We start from the raw sequence: 19,640 nt of genomic DNA on the forward strand, positions 1-19,640 counted from the left end.
CGTTTGATGCAATCAGGACTCCTGTTACTGTCCTTGTTTTTATTTACGGCTTCTATACGTCTGTTTATTAGCCTCAAGAAAATACAATTAAACTTTGATTGAGATTTGGTGCACAGATTTCCACGGTGGACATCCAGAGTTTCATCTGGAATTTGAAGCACATGATCTTTAATTAGTCATGAGATGTATTTATGCAACGGAGAAAAGGTTCCCTGCAGACCCATACTCTGAAAATAAAACATTTCAGGAGGAAAGGGAGGAAGCAGGCCTTCTGTAGACGTTGTAATAAAACCATTATTGTACAATTAAAAACATTTTTATTCTACCAGCTGTCAGATATATTAAAGATAAATATTGTTTCCTCTTCACATTAAAGCAACAGATGGTCTTTGGAGGGTTGAACATCGTGATGTTGGTGTTTATTACTTGTTTCTATTGTTTTCTTGCTGCTCAGCTCAGACCGGTTTGAAAACGGTCCTCGTGATGCATTCAGGGACCCACTGCCAAGCTCATATTCGAGTCATTTGCAGCAAACACATTTCATTCATGGGCTGTAGCGTGAGATAATCAAACCTGGGAGATAAATGCTGTGAAAACAAAGCTGATAAACGTTTCCCCAGATGGATTATGTATCCAAAGCAAATGTAGGTCACAGCCAGTTGATCATCATACTGTTGTGAGATGAGCCGAAACCTGCGTCAACCTGAAAGTGATAAATAACAATCAACGAACAAAGGTTTGTTTTTGAAAGATGTAAAGTGAATGCAATTTGTAGTTAACGTGCAAAACCACTTTATGGCCCTTTAACACGCTGCGATCAGGATTTAGTCATAAACTTTAAGGCGACAGAGCAATTTTATTATGCGTTTGCTTTTATTACATCTTTAATAGATGGACATCATACGAGCATTAATGCTCTGGTGTGTTTTTAAAGTGAAATAAAAATGTTAAAGTGCTAATGACTCTGCACAACATATATTTGCCATCTAGTTTTATTATTAGTATTATTATTATTATGGTAACTGTTGCCAGATGTTCTGCGTTGGGTTTGTACGGCTGTGTTTACGAGAGTTTTATTATCTTTGTGCTGCATGCTTCACGTTTTAGTGTGTGACTATTTCTATAAGCTTGTATTAAGATTAATATTATTAGTTGTTAACTTTTCATGCACACAGAAAATACTTTATTGTCTATTTTCTGTGTGCAAAAGGCAGAAATGTGTGTTTGGTTTGCATGTGCAAAATCTATTATAAAGGGGACGTTAAAATACACAACCCGTCCAGACGCAGCACATTTAATGAACACGATACACAACAGAAGCGACATTAGAAGGTTTAATAAATAGATATAAAGTGATCTGTTGCTTCACACTGCTGTGCATGGATACTCAAAGGTGGATGTTATCATTATATTATATATATATATATATACTTCATAAGTAAAGAAAGTGACATAAAGAAGCTTGTACCGAGAACTGACGTCGCTTCAAGGGGAATAATGCAGCGAGAGTTAAGGCAGCGATTATATCAGGAGCCTAAAGCGACTGTCAACGTTCAGTCCAGTCAGACAGAGAGCAGGCTTCTGCACACCCATCGATGCCTCCATGTTCTCCTCTCGCCTGATTAAACACAGTTTCTACTGTATTTTGTCTTGGGAACTTGTAATTTCAACAACTTTCTCCTGGGAACGACTTCATTAGGGGGAAAGTTCCCTGTCAACTTCTCTGAGCGGCAAATAACCTGCAACCATTAGCAGCCATGATGATGAGTGACAGCGAGCTGACTATTGATACACCGAGGGAATGCAATTATACATCAGGAAGCTGCTGTGTACTTTAGATATTCGTGTGTGCTTTGGAGACACGCTAAGCTAATTCATGAATAAATCAATTAAGAATTGATGAGGCAACGCAGAGTCCTGCTCAAAGACATCCACGGGTGACTGGTCTCTTGGCGTTGTGCTGCATGACCTTCTTCTCTCTGAAATATGAATATGGATTTCCTGCCGGGGAAATCGGCGCCGAATGTGTCAGAACAAGTCTTAATTAAGAGTTTTAAAAGTTCAAGTTAATCCGAGAGCATTTCGGACGTCGACCGACGGCGCTTTAGACCATCGCAAAACACTGGAGACGGGGAGGAGGCTGAGGAAGGAGAGACAGTCTCGTCTCATCCCGCTGATAACGCTGACGTAAAACTCTCCAATAAGTTTATATTTGTTTGGGAACCACTCTCTAACTTATACAAAAGTTCACACTGGCTCAACCTTGAGCAGCTACAACAGTAAATGTGCTGCTTACACATTGTTGCATCAGCATTAACAACCTGCTCTGTAACATAAAGAAACGTATCAGTAACCAGGGAACATTTCCTGTTTGCAGAATGAGTTCCACTTTTAATATTTCAAGTTCATTTAGTAGATAAACATCCAAATGTTGGACTTTTCCTTGAAAATAAAGTACTTTGTGGTATTGGTTAAGTAATGGAGTACTTTCACCTCTGAACATTACTTCCTGAGGCGATGAATGATTAATACGAGACCTTGAGGTATGCAATGAGAGCGATGATTGTGCGAGGTAAAAAAATAAAAATAAGAAAGTCAATACTTCCCCTCATCTCCTCCATACATCATGAGATTTCCAATCACAGAGGGAACATAGTGGATCATAGCAGCGCTTGAGATTTTTCCCTTCATCTCCGGCGGCCGGCAGCAATTTACATCAGCACCACGGCTGAACCGGAGCTCAATCCATTAGCTTGTCACAAACTTTGAATTGGAATTGATTCCCCTCGCCGTAATTATTCATCCGTCTCGATTATTTATTGTTGTGACAATAGAGTTGGTTTTGATTTTTGGGTGCAGAATAAGAATTCAGAGAAACAGCGGACCTGTCATCGTCGGGTGTTATTAACTTTGTCATTGTTGTAGCTGCTCCAGCGAACAAAGAGTTTAAATAAAACGACGAGGAGGACGTGACAACGGAGTTTTTAAAGCGACGTGTTTTTGAGGCATAATTTCCTGGAGGAGACTTGTGGTTCTTTATGTTGGCGACAGGTGATTGACAGGGAAATAATGCAGCGCAGATTATGAAAACACCTACAACTGAAGCAAAACAGCAGTTATATTCTGACTACGATGGATAACGTCACTCAGGGGAAGTGTGAGTGGCAGCAAACGAAGCCAAAAATGAGATTTAATATCTCACGCTGAGAATGTTTAGACAGGGGTGTGAGCAGAAAGACTGGCGCAAAATCAAACGAGGACACAATGCCACGGAGGTGAAGCAGGCGGCGCAGAGGAGGATCCTGGATGAACGATGTCGCAGCAGGTATCCTAACTTATCTGCCGGCTAACAAACTCACTGCGAGTCCCTGAAGGATGGAGAAACATACGCTCCGCTTACAAATACTGTTTTAAAGGGATAGTTTGGATGGATTTCCCCCCGCTTTGGAGAAACGGATAGGAGGACGGGATTATTATTGTGTACGCTGCATTTAGAATAGATCACAGACTTTCCGACGGGGAACTGAAAGTGTCACCAGACTCCATTGACAAAAACAGTCGTTTAACAGCACCTCACATAACACAGACGCTGCTGGTCTTAGTTTGTTTGTCTTATTGTGACTTTGATGAATACAAACACAAACATGCCATCTACTGTAGTAACACACTGACGATGGATAAGTACTTCATACAACCACACAGAGTTGAGGAACTCTTTGCTTCCACTGTGATTATTTGATATTCTTCACTCTCAAATGTTTGATCTGTTGTGATCGTGTGTCGAGGCGGTTACAGATTTCCACATATTGATGGTGAAGAGAAGTACTCTCGCTTCAGAAGCTAAAGTGGGTTAAGAACATTTCAAAGAACTTACTTTGTATTAACACGTATAACTCTTTTTCTCTAAATGTGGTCAATTAAACTGCTTAATGTGTGAATGTTTAATGATAGATCAGTCACGAAGAGGCTTCTGCTGCACAGGAGACGTTATAGTTGTTATTCTATGCACTTTATTAATATTTAATCCCCAGTAGTTGCTTTGAAAAGCGAATGTATAACCCCAGATCAGCATACCCTGTTATTTCAACATCATGAATATAGTTTTAATTTTGATTAAAATGTCAGATGTACTATGATTCCAAGCTCCTAATTGTTTCAGTGGTATTTTTATCACTGGTAATGGATAACTGTTCGCCCGGTTGCAACGCTCCCGTCTCTATACTGCCAATTGCTGAATTTTCTAACTGCCTGCACCATAATCACATGCTTGAGAGGCGTGAAGGGTAGCTATTAATGTCAGCCTTGTCAGTGTAAAAGGTGAGCGCAGAGTAATAACGCAAGCTGAAGGGAAACTCTGTCGCCCAATCAGCTGTCGGAGCTCCCGCTGTGTTCCTGCTCCGTCCCCACAGAGATGAGCTCTGAATATTTCATAACCGATCATTTCAAGGGTTGCGAGAGCTCCCAGCGTGACTAAATATTCAGTGAACTGCAACTCACATTTTAACCTGGTGGAACGGGATGAAAGGCAGCACGGTGGACGAGACGCGAGCCGCCCCTCTTCACCTGGAGCACCGGGCCAGGAGCTCCCTCTGTGCCGTGTCTCGGGGTCAGGTTTTCTGAAACGAGTGAAATTATTTAGTGATGAATTTAAAACATATTTAATTGATGTTAATAGTCGTGGTCAACAGTCTCCTTATTCTGCAGGAAGCGACCTCAAGGTGCACTTGGTATGCAGAAGGGTCTGCAGAAGATTCCAGATGGATTTATTGGTTTTTAATGCTAAAACACTTCAACACTTTGAGTTTTATAGTTTACCGATAAAAGTTTTATATCATGCAAATTGAATGTCAAAATAAAGACGTCACCTTGAGCTCAGTGAAACTTTAAAAGATCATTTTCACAAGGTTTAGACATCGGTGAAGATTTTCAGAGCGTCAACAAAAGAGACGTGACGGGAAACAAGGAAGAGATTTCACCAGGGATGTTGTACCTCAACCCCGAATCCATATTTGTTTGCTATATATTTAATCTAATAAAAATAAGCATGATATCATTGGTTCAATATAATCCATTTGGAGCTCCTGTCCTAAAACAGGACACAAATCCCAATTGAAATACAACTCTGGTGTGGAGAAACCCTAAGTTGAACTATCGTGTATGAACGCACTGGAGGCACTTCACTTCTTCTCAGAGGGAGGCAGCGAGCAGATGAAGTCTCACATTATCAGAACACTGGAACAGCAGCCAAGTGGTTCGCACTTTGGCCCCGCGGTGAATTAATCTAGTTGATTTCTTGGTGCAGTTTGCATGTTGCACTCACTTAATGGAGGCTCGATGGGCAGTGGTGGAAAGTGACTGAGGTTCTTTACTTTATGCAACTTTATACTTCTACTCCACTACATGTAATCTGACAGCTTCAGTTACTTCACAGATTACAGTTTGTCATCCTCTTCCTGCCCAGTGAAAACCATGCATCTCCAAATGTGGTGATTGAGGCTCTCGTGTGAGCTACTGTTATAACCTTCATAGCTAACAAACAGACCTCTTTCTAACGGGTCATGTGATATCCATCCATCTGTGACCCTGACAGAAACAGTAAATTAAAAGTAGGCATTATAGCTTTAAGGTAGTTGGAAATGCTTGTGGAGCCTCCAGCTCGGTGCATCTCACACTGCAGTCATACTTGACTCCAGTGTAATAACCTTAATCAAACATATCATGTTTTCTCACCATAATACACTTTTGTCTTTGTCGAGGGAGTCACGTATTCGAGGAAGACAAACTCAAACTGGCTGCCGATGAAATGACGCTCACCGTGCACATTACGGTTTGCTTTTATGCATTATTTAAAATGATGAATTGTTCCATTTGTAGTTTAGTATGTTTTATTCCTTTTACTACAAGTCTGATACCCAACGTTTACTTTCTTTTCAGACTCTTCACACACGTTTCCTTCTTTCCAGGAGCCGTTGCTGTGAACCTTCTACTGTGGTGTTATATTATAATACAACACAGACTTTCTAATCTGCCCACACTTTCCCCAATATTACTGTTCCTGTGCGATGGCAGTGGATTTGATGGTGTTGACATGATGGTAACTGTAATGGCTTTCCTGGCTCAAGTTTTTCACACCATTTGGATATGAACAGAAACGAGTGACTGTGTGAAAGGGAGGAAAGAGAATTTCAAATGTCAAGCATTACGTAAGGTTCTTCATTTGACATATCAAATTATATTAATTTCTTTAGAGGTGTTTGGTTTAAAGTGATTTCCACACACGTCTTCACCACTCAAAGAAAGTAGTTCTGGTAAGAGACAAGAAGAGTGGAGAGAAAATGCAAATGACTTGCTGATTACACACCGGACTCCATGACTATCAACACCAACGCTTCTTTTTAAAAGATAATAATAATTAACTTTATTCAAAAAGGTACGACTGTCTGTGTCAAGCTCAGCTGTTCCTGCTGAAGACAGAAACCTTTAAGTAACATAGAAATCATTTCGCAGGTATCACTCCAGCACGAGTAAATCATGCGTTTTTTGGGGACTATTTTTAGATGTGGATTAATACAAATGTGTTGCTCTAGTGAGTATTTTCGGAAGCAGGATGGTGTATGTGGGATTGATTCAAAATAAATTACCATGTTTATGGATATGAAGGAACATGTCACCCGGCGCAACAGTGTTTTTTTAGTCGATTTTGGACAACAATGGAGCTTTGTGGCTTTGTGGCAGCGAGGAATCAGTTATAACGGGCTGGATGCACGCACACGATACTTGGTGATAAGATCAATTCATTGTTGTTTTTAGTCTTTTTGTGGGATTTGTTGACAAGAAGATACATATAGAATACCAGCAGACATATCTTTCAAGTACACACACACACACACACACAAAATCCTGTTATGGGCCCTGAAGGGGTCTTGGACGGACAAACTCTTTCTAATCCACTTTCAAATGGAGGCAGCAGAAATCTTTTGGCAAAAACAGCTGCAACAGACAACCAGACGCTGCAGATAATGTGGTTTTGGGGACAAGGTGATAATGATATTTTAAATGATTTGGGTGTTTGTCCAAGTTTGGGAAACAGCCAAACGCAGAGGACGTTTCACTTCAGGCCAACGCATTCACTGAGTTCTGTTCTCATCAAACCTCGAGGGTCCTCCACAGCCTTTTCCCCGACACACACCAACTCATCTGCCTACAGTATGTTTCAGGAACAAAGCATTTGGCTCAACCTCTTATCTGGTAATCAATGTGAAGAGACCACTCGACATAATTGATATAGGATGTGATGATGCTTTGTTTCTCAAGCACACACACACACACACACACACACACACACACACACACACACACACACACACACACACACACACACACACACACACACACACACACACACACACACACACACACACACGGGAAAGTGGAGACTGAAGAGAAGGGTGTTCTTGTAGATAGGATAAGTTTGGATTTGCATATGAATAACAGCCAATAATGAATTCCTCCTACTTGTTATTGTTTGAAGTGAAGCAGTACACGTGTTCCCTTTTAAATGAAGCCACAATGAACCATGTGGTGCTCACCGTTTGAGATGCATCACCATTGTACCAAAGATATTTTACCATTTCTGAGTAAATCCATTGTGAAACATTTAGGCCCATTGTATTAGCATCTCATACAACGGAAGTAACACTACTTTACTCACATTATGATCCTTTTCTACTTGTGTATAGCACTGATGATGATGAATATTGTGTTTCACTTAAAGCATTAGAAGCAGAGATGCTGTAAACAAAACGCCACATTTGTAACCAACAGTTGTAAGCTGAAAAGCAAAACATCCGAGCTCGGGGACCCGAATGAAAGTGTCCCACAATAAGGAACGCTAAGCTTGTGCACTGACAGAGAGCAGAACTCCCAGCGGCTTGTTTGACTCACTCATCTGAGCGGGTAAAAAAATATAACAGAGCCGTGATGGACGTGGCTCCCGTCTCACCGGGTTTCCTCTACTTCTATGAATTATGGATGAAATATAATGTCTTCACAAAGAAATATAGCACTCACGACCAAGTGTCTTTTTAACCACAGTGTAAAGGCTCCACTGTGGCCCAGACAAACCATTGTCTTATACTCTCACATCATCTCACCTTTCCAACAGTGGAGTTTGAAGGAGATGCGTCAGACAATTTTTGGAACATTGCGAAACATACAATCCAACCATCATGCTGACTTTGAGCAGCGATTAGCCAGGTGTGTGGAGGTGAGAGAGCAGGTGGGAACTTCTCTCTAAAACAATCTCTTTTCATCCTTCACACAACCTAAAGACCTTTTTGACTCGTCACAGCAGGAAAAAACAGCTGTCCCAGTAAGCCATGAACAAAACCAGGAGCCTGGAACTCTCTGAATGTAATCTAATTCTTTGTTATATTAATTACAGCTGCGCTTTATGAAAGCCAAAATGTCTTCTGTGAAAAAGGTCTCTTTCCATCACTTCAACCGAGGGCATTCATAGATGACAAAATAATAATTACCTGCTATTCTAATGGAAAAAGTTGATCACTACGCATGAAAATAAGCATTTAGGGTGAGAAAGTTTGGCCAACTTGTCTTAGCATGCTGCCACTGTACCCAGATAAGAGTCTGTAAATGGAAGAGATGAACTTCTTTTAAGGATTACAGTTCACAAGTGGAGAAACAGCAGTGCTACGCCACTACGATGATTTTAAGCAACCACTTTGGTCCCCTCACTTGTCGGCCGAGTGCCCGTTGAGGTTAAGTGCGGCTTCTTGGAAATTGTCTGGATCACATCTCTAACCAAACACACAGCTCGGCTGCAGATTCTCACACTTGCTATCGTACTAAAAAGCCAGTGCATCCAAAGTTCAAGTACCTTTGGTTTGACATCGTGACTGCTGAGACGTAAAGAAACATTAGACAATTTATGGCAGCACACTCCCCTCCCCTCTGCACACGCACACTATGAGACAATGTCACCTCTCCTCTATTCAGAGCAGGCGATCCAAGCTGAGGCTGAGATGAGCTGCTGTTTGTTTGGCTACAGGCTGTCTCTCAAATGACACATGATGCCGTCACTCAGATTTCATGGCTGCAGCCCCCGTGGCACTGAATCACCGTCTGACTCTCTCGCCGTCCCTCGTTCCATCAAAAGGCAAGTTCGTAAAACAATTTCGATGTTATCTCTGGGATAAAACGTCCTCGTCCTGGCTTTATTTATTCCTTTTATTACTGTTGTTAAACCTTTATTTTCCAGAACATTTGTTATTTACGCAAATGACTTGGAAAGTTAACTGTGGGGGAGGATGTGTTACACATTAGTCATTTGCCAATAACCACATCTACAATGATTATGTGCTTCTGGACGCTTTGCTGGAGCAGTTTGAGCCACATCAATTATAGCTTTTGACACTTAACCAGACTGACTGGAGGTGTTCAGTCGCCCGAGAGTTTCATGTGTTAAATCAATTGTTAAAAGACCCACATTTAGGCTAGCAACGAGTAAAAATGCCAACAAAAGAAGTACTAGTTACTTTTCTCAGCAACCGGCTTTCATATATTTAAGCAGTTTGTGTCATTATTTTAACAGTCCTACAAAAATGTTCTGGCAAAACGCTTCGTTGTTACGGCGTCTCATGTTTTAGATTTTCAATCTGCCGCACTGATTCACGAGGATAGAGAACATCTGCACCCGTCATTACAGAAACACCTGTGTGGTAAACATGGCCGTCTGAAAGCTAGCGTTACACGCAGCTGTTGAAGGTTTTCTTAGAGCCGCTGGTTGATTACTTTCATTGAGCAATAAAGAATATATAAAGAGCATATCTAGATCTCAACTGCAACTTTGTGTCTTATCCTGTTTCCCTAAAGTACAGAGAACGTACGTTTAAAGGTCCACTTCAACCCCCTTTCACACATCAGAATATCAACTGGGAGCTTCGACTGTCTGATTCTTGTCTGATGTGTTTGGGATGACAAGTAGAGGTGACTGTTCCTTCAAAACAACAATGGCGGCTCCTAAAGAGGTTAGCATAGAAGCTGCATTCATATCAGAACTGAGTACTTTTTTCTTTGAAGGGAGAGCAAAGAACAGCCCTGAAGGCTTTGCTCGATGGAAAAGATGTTTTCGCTCTTCTCCGATTGACAGTGAAGGTTCATCCAAACATCTGCCAAGTATTTTTTGAAAGAGCCTGCTCTTTTCCAAACAGTTTCCAATGACATCTTCTCAGATGGTTCTGTCACAAAGCATCTGGCACGGCAGGTTAGTATACAGAACTCACGTAGTCATGTTTGTTTGGTATTCAAATCTGTTGAAGTAAAGGATTCTAGAGTTAGTTTAATCAGAATATAGGTTCATTATTGCTTTATCTTCTTCTAAAAAGAAGGGTTAAGCTAGTTTAATCAGACTGGTTGAGGTCAAGGCGTGATAACTGGCTGCTGACTGGTTCTCCTGAGGACTTAGATATTAGGAAAGAAGTGGTTTGTACATTGGAAATCAAGTGTTTACATCCGAAGGCCGCACTCGAAGGAGAGGTCGTCAGAGAGAGTGGGACGACGCAAAGTCATGTCAAGCTTTCAGACAGTCTCTCCTGGAAGAGATTCAAAGTGTTGCACTCGGTTGTTCACTTGAATGTAAATGATGGAGATAGTTGTGTCAAGGATGGAAACAAAGATAGCTAAGAGAGAGAAGATCAAACCCAGGCTCCGCTCTCACCTCCACATCGCTGCTCAATCAGAGCGTGAAGTGGGTGGCTGAAAGTTACAGAATTGGAAACAGTCTCCCAGATATGATGTCGGAAAAGTGTGGAGGGGGGGGGGGGGGTTTCTGAAGCTCTTCAACCGACTGACAAGCAGTTCTGACGGAGCATTCTGGTCCCTTCAGAGGTGAGAGTTGCTACTTGCAGGGATGAAGCAAATTTCTTTACTTTCAAAGCTTTGATTGAGGTTTTTAAATGAAGCTTCAAATGTCTGTCGTCATTAAGAGCATTGATGATTATGACTCATCATTACAGACATTTAACGGTTTCAAATGTCCTTTTAATAGCACTATGAGTAAACACTTTTGCAAGAGGATATTACTAGTTTTTCTGCACAAGAGTGGATTTAAAAAACAAACCATGAACAAAATAATGAGGGACGTTTCACTCCCCCAACAACAAGGTGTTGAAGTGTCCTCAAGCTAGAACTGAACTGATGCAAACAGCTGAACGCGACCACAGCTGGTCCTCCTGGTGAACGCCTCCAGATATTAAATATTCCTCATTACACTGCACATACGTGATGCAGAGACCAAAGAGCATCTGACTGAATTCATTACGGATGTTCTAACGGGTCGCCTGCAGATATACTGTGGCCCTCCTAAAAACTACTCGTGGTATTTCAGTGGAAGGACACGTCACTGCTGTAGCGTCTCCGTGTCCTTGAGAGCACGAGTGTGCAATGAAGCAACAAAGTGCTTTATTAGATGTCCCCTGATAGATCAGGTCTGAGGTAGAATTCATGTCTACAGTAAGAGGGATAATGTTTGGCTGCAGCTCAAAGGGGAGGCTCCACTGGGGATCTATCACTGGAGGTGACTGGGTGTCAAATAAAAAAGCAGTGCTGGGTAATTTTACAGGATGAAAGTCAATACAGTCGATACAGGCAATCATCTAAGGGACGCCTCACGCCTTTCCTCAAGAAACTCACGGATAAAGTATTCACAACAGTCCCGGGACAGATGCTCAGAAGGTTAAGGGATTGGATTTGGCACAGGAAGTCAAGGAAAGGGAATAGTTTGACATTTTAGTTTTTAAATCTACTTTTGTGCAGGAAAATAGTGATGTTCTGTATTCAATATATTTAGTTTTAATTGTTTTTTTCACCATCTACAATAAGATTATTGATCCAAAGTGTGTGGGGAATGTTTTTTCTTAAACCCTCTTAAATGACTTTTATTGAGGATGTTCAAACTCTACTAACTAATTATTATTTAAGTTATTAAGCAATCTGCTTATTCTTCCCTTGATCATTCAACTGTTTAGTAAAATATCAGATTTTTTATTTTATTTTTATAAATGCCTTTTATAGTTTGTCAGAGCTTCAGTCTTGTTATATATAAATAATAAATACATATATTTTCAGAAAAGCTGCAAATACTCATTTTAGAAGCTGGAAACATTATTATTTACCCCTTCAATATTGCAGAATCGATAAAACAATTATAAAACTAAATCATAATGTCACAAAACATATCGTACATGAAAGGGAACTAAATGAGGACCCGCTGCAGGTACGAGCAATAATTCAGTAGCACACAAGAGAACAATAAAACACTATTCAAATATAAGAGTAATAAATATGTAAATAAATACATAAAACAAAAGAGTCTAAATCTTCTGTTTAGCGACGAATTGATTAACTGACTGATGGTTTCAGCTCTAATCACATCATCCTCACAAGTGAGAAGCTGGAACGAGGGAACGTTTCAGCTGAAGATCCGAGCAACCGAAAAAGTACAATTTGAAATATGTGACTAAAACATAATTATATTAAATGTTTTTCATCTAAGAACATTTGACTCTTATCGCAGAAAAACAAGCAGCATAAGTTTGAGTTTCACCCTAAAAGGATGACGGGCTAAGAAGCCACGACTAACTTTCATGTTTCCAATCTTGAGTGGCCAAAACAGGAAGGGGGAAATAAAAAAAGAGCAAAGCAGCCTTTGATTTATATTCAAATGAGAAGTATACAGGGGAAATTGGATTTCTCTTTCATTTCAGAGAATGAATTTCCTGGTGGCAGATCGTATTGTATCATCTTGTGGCGTTAATATCCAGCTCTAAGCGTCAGGAGCTATTCTTCATTACAAAGACTCAGAGGAACTTTTACACCTCTTCGCCACAGAAAGCAATGACAATTTCCATTTCTGTTCAAACGTTCAAACAATACCCCCCAAGGCCATTTAAGACATTTTCACCCGTTTTAATTTACACATGAAAGGCGATAACATATCAAAGGAGAGGAGAAAACTTGTTTCTGTCTTATGTCCCCTTATGTCAACGAATTGCACTAATGCTGTAGCTCAAAGCGAGCCAGCCGGAGGAGGATCCTTTTGTAGGTGTAATTGAGTTCAGCGTGTTAATACACCGATGTAAAATTCAACAACGTACACAACAATTCTAATCAGACTCCACTGGCTCATGGGAGAAAAACACCATCCACTGCTGCATCCAGCAAAAGGAGCCACTCGCTGTTAGCGCTAAGCTTTCTGGGCAAAATCCCTTAAAGCCTAATTCTGATTTGGTCTTTGGGTTTGATAGATACACGGCGTAATCCCCAAAGGACACATGCATCCGGCTTCCAGGCTTCTGTGACGTTGCTGGTCACAAACACAACAATCACACAGTGGAAAGACTGAGAGGACTGGCTCTTTGGTGCTGCAAGATTACTTCAAAAGTTAAAAAAAGACGTGCAACATTCACTACGTTAAGTTTTCAGACATTAAAATAGAAGAAATAAGTTATACATTTAAAAATGGCCACATTAAACACCCTGTTAGATATGCATATGACCACAGCTCATCACAGGACGGCTCACGGTTGTCACAATAAGAGCACAAAACGTTTTCCAGGTGCACAGAAGTTAGAATGTTACAGAAGGATGTTGGGCTGCAACTAATAATCATTAGTCATCAATTAACCTTCAGATTACTATTGGTGATAGTTCATGACATTGTTATGAAGTTGGTGTGTTTGACATACAACAGAACATATTTAATTAATAATTTAGCATTAGAAATAACCGAAAAGATTATTTAATGAATTATCAAAAGTAGTCGTCGATTCATTTTCATTCTTTGCAAATTGCTGCAGCTCTAAAGCCGAGTCTTCATTTCCAACCAGGACTGGTCGGACTGGTCGGACTGGTCGGACTGGTCGGACTGGTCGGTGGTTAAAGTCAGTGACTGTGTGAGCAGCAGCAGCCTCTTGGCCTTCAGCACATACATCTCACACACACACAATCACACACACTCAGCTGTTTTGGGACTTTAAAAATGTGTCAAGAAGCCAAAGACCGTGTTGACGTTTTTCTGGCACCACCTAGTGGATTTAAACAAGCCCATACTTAAAACACTGCTGCAATAATAACACAGTTGTTCTTGTTTTTTTATTGTCACACTGCAAACTGACCAGTGATTAAGTAGTTAAAGTGCTCGCCCGGATCAGGAAACATACCTTCCTCTCACTTAGATTTAAGGAGGAGGAGCTAAATAGTTTAGATTTTATTTGACACGGTTTTGAGATTTCTGCTTCCACCAAACAACGAAAGTGGAAAAAAGAAAAAGGTTTTTGGTGCTCTCAGCGCTGAAAGATTATATTAACAATTCAGTGAAGTTCTTTTCAGAGACAATGTCCTGGTTACTTTTCTAGCTAAGAAACAGTCTGAGAAACTGAGTTTCCCTCAGAGGGCTCAATAAAGTACACCTTCTTCTTATGGTCTATATTAGAAAGGTTTTTTTGTGGATTAGTAAAAGCAAAACATTTTCTCCAAGGATGTAGATTAACGATACGCCGTGTAATAAGATTCCAGTCACCTCCATTGAATTGTGGCAGAAAATCTTACAACAACAAAGACCTGGACAAATATTACCAAAACTAGATACCGCAAGAACTGACCCTTTAATCCTAACGAGCATCATTTATGATACAGAAACAAATGTTTACTTGATCACTTTCCTCAGAGACCAAAGATATGACCGACTGTTTCTAAAGTGCCAATTATTATTAAACAGTTTCGAGGACTTGTGAATCTTTGGCACGTGTGATAAGCCAACAATCAGACAAAGTTAATGCTGCAGTGACCTCTGACGAGAGAGAATGTTCTCTCCACCTCGGCATCCATCTTCTGCACGACTCTGCTAAAAGACTGAAGCATCGGCGTCTCTGTTCGGTCCTTTCCTCAGTTTATCATGCAAATTGCAAACGTATCCAAATAAATAAAAGTCAAGTTTTCTCAGTTCATAAAAATATTGAACGCATCCTGAGTCCAAGGAAGACCAAAGTACAGTACCACCCATGCTCCTTGTGTAGTCCAATGGAAATAATCCGTCTTCTCGCCGTGAGTCTCTTCGACACGATATTCCAAGAATGATGCAACGATATTGTTCAGAAAATTAAAAGCAGTCAATCTGCAAGCAAGCAGTTCATGGAAGGGATTTCCAAACAGCGAGTGAGGCATGTGGTGTGGGAGCGAGATGAACCAGGATCACAAGTGCGAGATCCAAAGTCAATCCACTGCTCTTGCGGAGGGGCGTGGCTCTGGTGTCTTGGGAGGTTTTGCGCAAATCTCCAAAACATCCGGAACATTTTAGAGAAACTTATGTCGCTCACACTCGTCTGAGTCTTTATAACCTGCAACATGTCTGCAGGATAAGTTTTGGAGCATATGGAGTTCATTCTGACTCAATCAAAAGTGTTAGTTCCTGCCCTGCCTTAAGATAAGTAAGGAGAGCGTGTGCCTGGAAGATTGCCAGTTGTATTCCCTGCAGGTAGGGGATAAGTAATAATCTCCAGGCCTTCTGCAGTTAGGGCACATTTGATCGCAGCACTTCATAAGTAGGCATCTGCTCCAGTAGAGCTGCTCAGTTGCCAGGAGCAGAAGGTTGTAGTTAAACTCAGGTATGAACGCGTGTGGAGTAAAGATGCTAAGTATGAAGAAAGTGGCACTAAGCAAGTTTTTTCCTTTAACTTCTCATTATGAAGTAAATGTTGATTGCACAATGTAGAATGATGACACAACTGGCATTTAGATCGGTTCCCTATAAGCCGTGGAAAGCTAAATGTTTTCTGTGCGCAGTGCTGCCAATGACAGTAGCTAGCACTAGCTCCAAAAGTCGCTAAACGTCACCAGATGACGTCATACACTAATTTGCATACTGGCAATATAATTGAACATTCATTTGCATAAAGCTTAGTGGTAGTGTGGTGCAAGAGCCTGCCAAGAGGAGCGGGAGAGAGCCCGTACTGTTGGCAGAAGAGTCGTGAACTGAGATTATTAATTACAATATATTATATTTGAATATATTTCTTGCTTTTTCCCTGATGGGTTTGGATAATTCACTAAATTTGTTGCTAGTAGTAGGCTCTGAGAGAAACGGAAAGCGATCCGGTTGTCTTCGCCAACAATAAATCGCCAGGGGGGGGGGGGGGGGGGGGAAGTTGTCTATTGCCACTTTAAGAGCGTGTTTAGCAAAACTTTCTGTATTAAGCAGAAGAATAAAAGAACTGAGCAGGAGCGCTGACTCACACATTTACACCTTCGCTCTACCTCGACTATGAAAACAAAAAAGACTTTAATGGGTGATCCCTACAGCTGCACAGACCTGCACTTCCTCCTGGCCACAGGACTGGAAGGAGACCCAGGTAAGAAGCAGCTGTGTTGGCGTTAAGGAGGCTACTTGGTAGCAGAATCCCCATCAGGCCTCATGCTGAAGGGCTCCAGGCGCTCGCTCTCCGGCAGCATGTTGTTGAGGCGCTCCATCAGCGGCACTGTCTGGTCGATGCCCATCTGGATGCGTCTCAGGATCATGGACATCTCATTGACCTTTTGGATCTGCTCGGCGTACTTGGCGTAGCGTTTCTGGCGCTCCTGCATTATGCTGAACAAGGTTTCCACTGACAAATCCATCTGGACAGAAACAAGCGGAGGGAGAGAGATAATCTTTGACTTTTGATAATAAATCATCCTAAAATAACTCGTACATTTCTACATCAGCATCTCCTAATGCATGAAAAGGATTAACATATTACAATAACAATAAATGTGGAGAACATAACCTTTTCATAAAACATTACAAAATAAATCTGTATGAGGTCTTTCATACTTGTCATTTTCATTAATTACTCAATAATCAATTATAATGATAATAATAAAATGTTATAAAACAGTGGAGCCCAGGGTGACTGGAATGGAAATAGGAATAAAGGATTTTGAAATAAATGTCCTTTCAACAGTTAATGCATATTCCTCTTTAAAAGGACACGCAGCGCAGCACAGGGACATTTAGACTCTGCATCTAACCCATCCTCCTATCAGGAGCCGTGTGCAGCGAGGATACAGCCAGCGGGGAGCAGTGGACGGGCGATCCTCCACTTCTCAAGCAAACTTCCTACAGACTGAGCTACAGCCAGCAACGACCCACAACTGAAGAATATTCATTTATAATTATTATAAAAAGATATATTTAGCATTTTTACTTGACAAATAATTTCAATTCAAGAATTGATCATCAAAATTGATGCTGGACAATGAGAACAATAACATTATTATATTATACACAGTGAGAAACCCTGCATGGTAAACATCTCTTTACCTCTTTGATCCTCTTGACCAGGGCGTTCTGGTCGAAGGCCACGGCCTCGGCACACTGGTGCAGATGGTCCTGGTAGCGGATGCAGAGCTGCAGAACTTGACCAGCATCCAGCCTTTCCAGACACACACTGCTGGGTGAAGTCTGCCCACTCAGCACTCCTGTGTAGAGCGGGAAACAAAGCACAAAGACTTGACAACTGCGTAACACTTGCTAATTATTGTAATTAGCTATGCAGAGGATCAGACCAAATTACCCCCTTCTGGTATTTCAGGAGAGCGCCTACACACGAAACGTGGCTCATTATCCTCCTTAGAATACGGTGCTAATGGGTTGCAGCGACGATTTACTTTGAAAGTGGACTGGTGGGAACTTGTTGAAAATGACATGAAACTCAATATCTTCATGTGAAAACTGAAAAGGTGGATAAAAGATCTGCACTTTACTGATAGCTACCAATAAATATCATTTAATAAAGCACCATTTCAATGACAAAATAATCTTTGTCAGACATTAAAACTGCAGAGATCACAAAGATCGAAACCTTGTGAAATATATATATATATATATATATATATATATATATATATATATATATATATATATATATATATATATATTCTTCGTTTGTTTTTTAATGCATCACCTGTAAAAGTTATTTAGATGTGTGCTCTTCGCTCCGTTTGTCTAAAATGGTATCCTATTCCGTCTAGTGCCCCTAATCAGTTTTGGTTGTTTTATGCTTTTATAAATGTAAATTCCTGGGGCTTCATAAATTCACATAATATATAGAATATATGTCAGAGAATATAGGATGTCTGCTGTAAGTGAGCACTTGTATTAGACCGCATCAGAGTTAGAAGGTGTACCTAATGACCAGTCAGTCTGAAAGATGACACTATAATTCATGTCATCAGCTGGAAGACTTGAATAATGTACCTTTTAAAAGTGGCTGAAATGTGGGTATCTCCTGAAGCTTGATAACATCTGGGTCGTTGTGGATATTTCGCATTGACTGGGTCCCCTGAGCCACAATGACGATATCATCCATCTTTGCTTTCTGCTTTGCTGGGGAGGGCACCACTGCAAAGACAATGTTCCTGTTAATATCATCAGGCAGTAGTTACTTCACATCACCTCACCGTGTTGCAATAAGATCACTAGCTGGTAAATCTGAGAATGTTTTAAGATTCAGGAAAACTATTTATCCATTTATTAATCAGTCTTTGCATTATTACTTTCTGTCATTATGGACAGTGGTGAAAGAGGGTATCATCACAGTATCACATGAAATATAACGCTTAATCCCAGATCAAATACTCGCTGAAGGTGCTTGAAACATATTGTCACCATGGATTGTAATGTTAAATAAATGTATCCTTGTTTCTTGACATTAAAATCTTTGTTGATGTTTGAAGTGGAGCTGCTGTGATGCAGGAAACATTTCAAACTTGATAATAAAGTATAAGCATCATTAAAATGGGGCAGAGTTAATGTATAAGAAAGCATCTGTGAGTAAATGTACTGTAGTAACAAATACATCAGATGTAGTGGAGTGGAAGGCATAACATGGGAATACTCAAGGAAATACTCCCCGTACTTACTTTCCATCAATCATAACAAGCTAACATATCTAAATAATAAATGTTCTTAATGTTACAGAAGGCATCTTACCCGAGGAGCTGTAATCGGAGTGCTTGTGCTCCGCGTCTGCACTCTGCTCGGCTCCCATGGTGCAAACGTTTGGCTAGCAAGCTAGCGGTTAGCTTTCGTCAATGTTTCCAGAAACGGCAGCGAGACCAATAACCCAAAACACCTGATAAATAAACCGTCTGTAACGATTTCACACGACCTCAAAACACACACACACACACACCGAGATAGCCATGTCCCGAAGGGCGACTTAGAAGGCAAGGTTGTTGTTGTTGTTGTTGGCTCAGCTAGCTAGCTGTGTTAGCTAACGTCAGTTGGTCCTGCTAACAGATTAGCTAACAGATTAGCTCCGCAGACTTCTCTTCGTGGTGAGGGACACCGACGTCTCTTAAAGAATTAACCAATGTGTACAATACACGAGACAACCGACAGTTCAGGGCGAGACATCACTTCCGTAAATATTGATCACGGGGTCTGCCTCTTGTATCCAGACCATAATATTACCGCCCCCTTCTGCTGGTGAGTGAATGTCACATTTCACTCATTTTGGGGAAATGTGTAACAATTAAAGGTAATAAAAGGTCTGCAACACCTAAGGAAAGCAAAGTTACGAAAT

At 40.8% G+C, this 19,640-nt stretch overlaps 2 protein-coding genes across 3 annotated transcripts in view; both read right to left on the minus strand.

Annotated features, from left to right (window-relative positions):
- LOC115009692 (alpha-1,3-mannosyl-glycoprotein 4-beta-N-acetylglucosaminyltransferase C-like) overlaps positions 1–16,412 on the minus strand; it is a 51,103-nt gene extending 34,691 nt beyond the window's left edge. The window contains exons 1-2 of the mRNA XM_029433859.1: positions 16,385–16,412; positions 4,498–4,616 (exon numbers count right to left, since the gene is read on the minus strand). Coding sequence (XP_029289719.1) covers positions 4,498–4,499 — 2 coding nt within the window. The 5' untranslated portion in view covers positions 4,500–4,616; positions 16,385–16,412. The remainder of the gene's footprint in view (positions 1–4,497; positions 4,617–16,384) is intronic.
- Positions 4,497–19,466, minus strand: borcs5 (BLOC-1 related complex subunit 5). 2 transcript variants are annotated; one of them, XR_003832385.1, is made up of 5 exons: positions 19,046–19,466; positions 18,311–18,454; positions 17,375–17,532; positions 16,385–16,689; positions 4,497–4,616 (listed from the first exon to the last, which is right to left on the minus strand). XR_003832385.1 is itself a non-coding variant. In XM_029433863.1 (4 exons), exons 1-4 carry the CDS (start codon positions 19,101–19,103, stop codon positions 16,456–16,458), a joined length of 594 nt encoding a protein of 197 aa, XP_029289723.1. In that variant the 5' UTR covers positions 19,104–19,466; the 3' UTR covers positions 16,204–16,455. The 2 variants fall into 2 exon arrangements, 1 of the variants encoding a protein (XP_029289723.1); XM_029433863.1 differs by lacking the exon at positions 4,497–4,616 and having other exon boundaries at positions 16,204–16,689.
- Positions 19,467–19,640: the final 174 nt, after the last annotated feature.

This window comes from Cottoperca gobio, chromosome 6 (assembly GCF_900634415.1).
Source record: "Cottoperca gobio chromosome 6, fCotGob3.1, whole genome shotgun sequence".
Taxonomy (NCBI): Eukaryota; Metazoa; Chordata; class Actinopteri; order Perciformes; family Bovichtidae; genus Cottoperca; species Cottoperca gobio.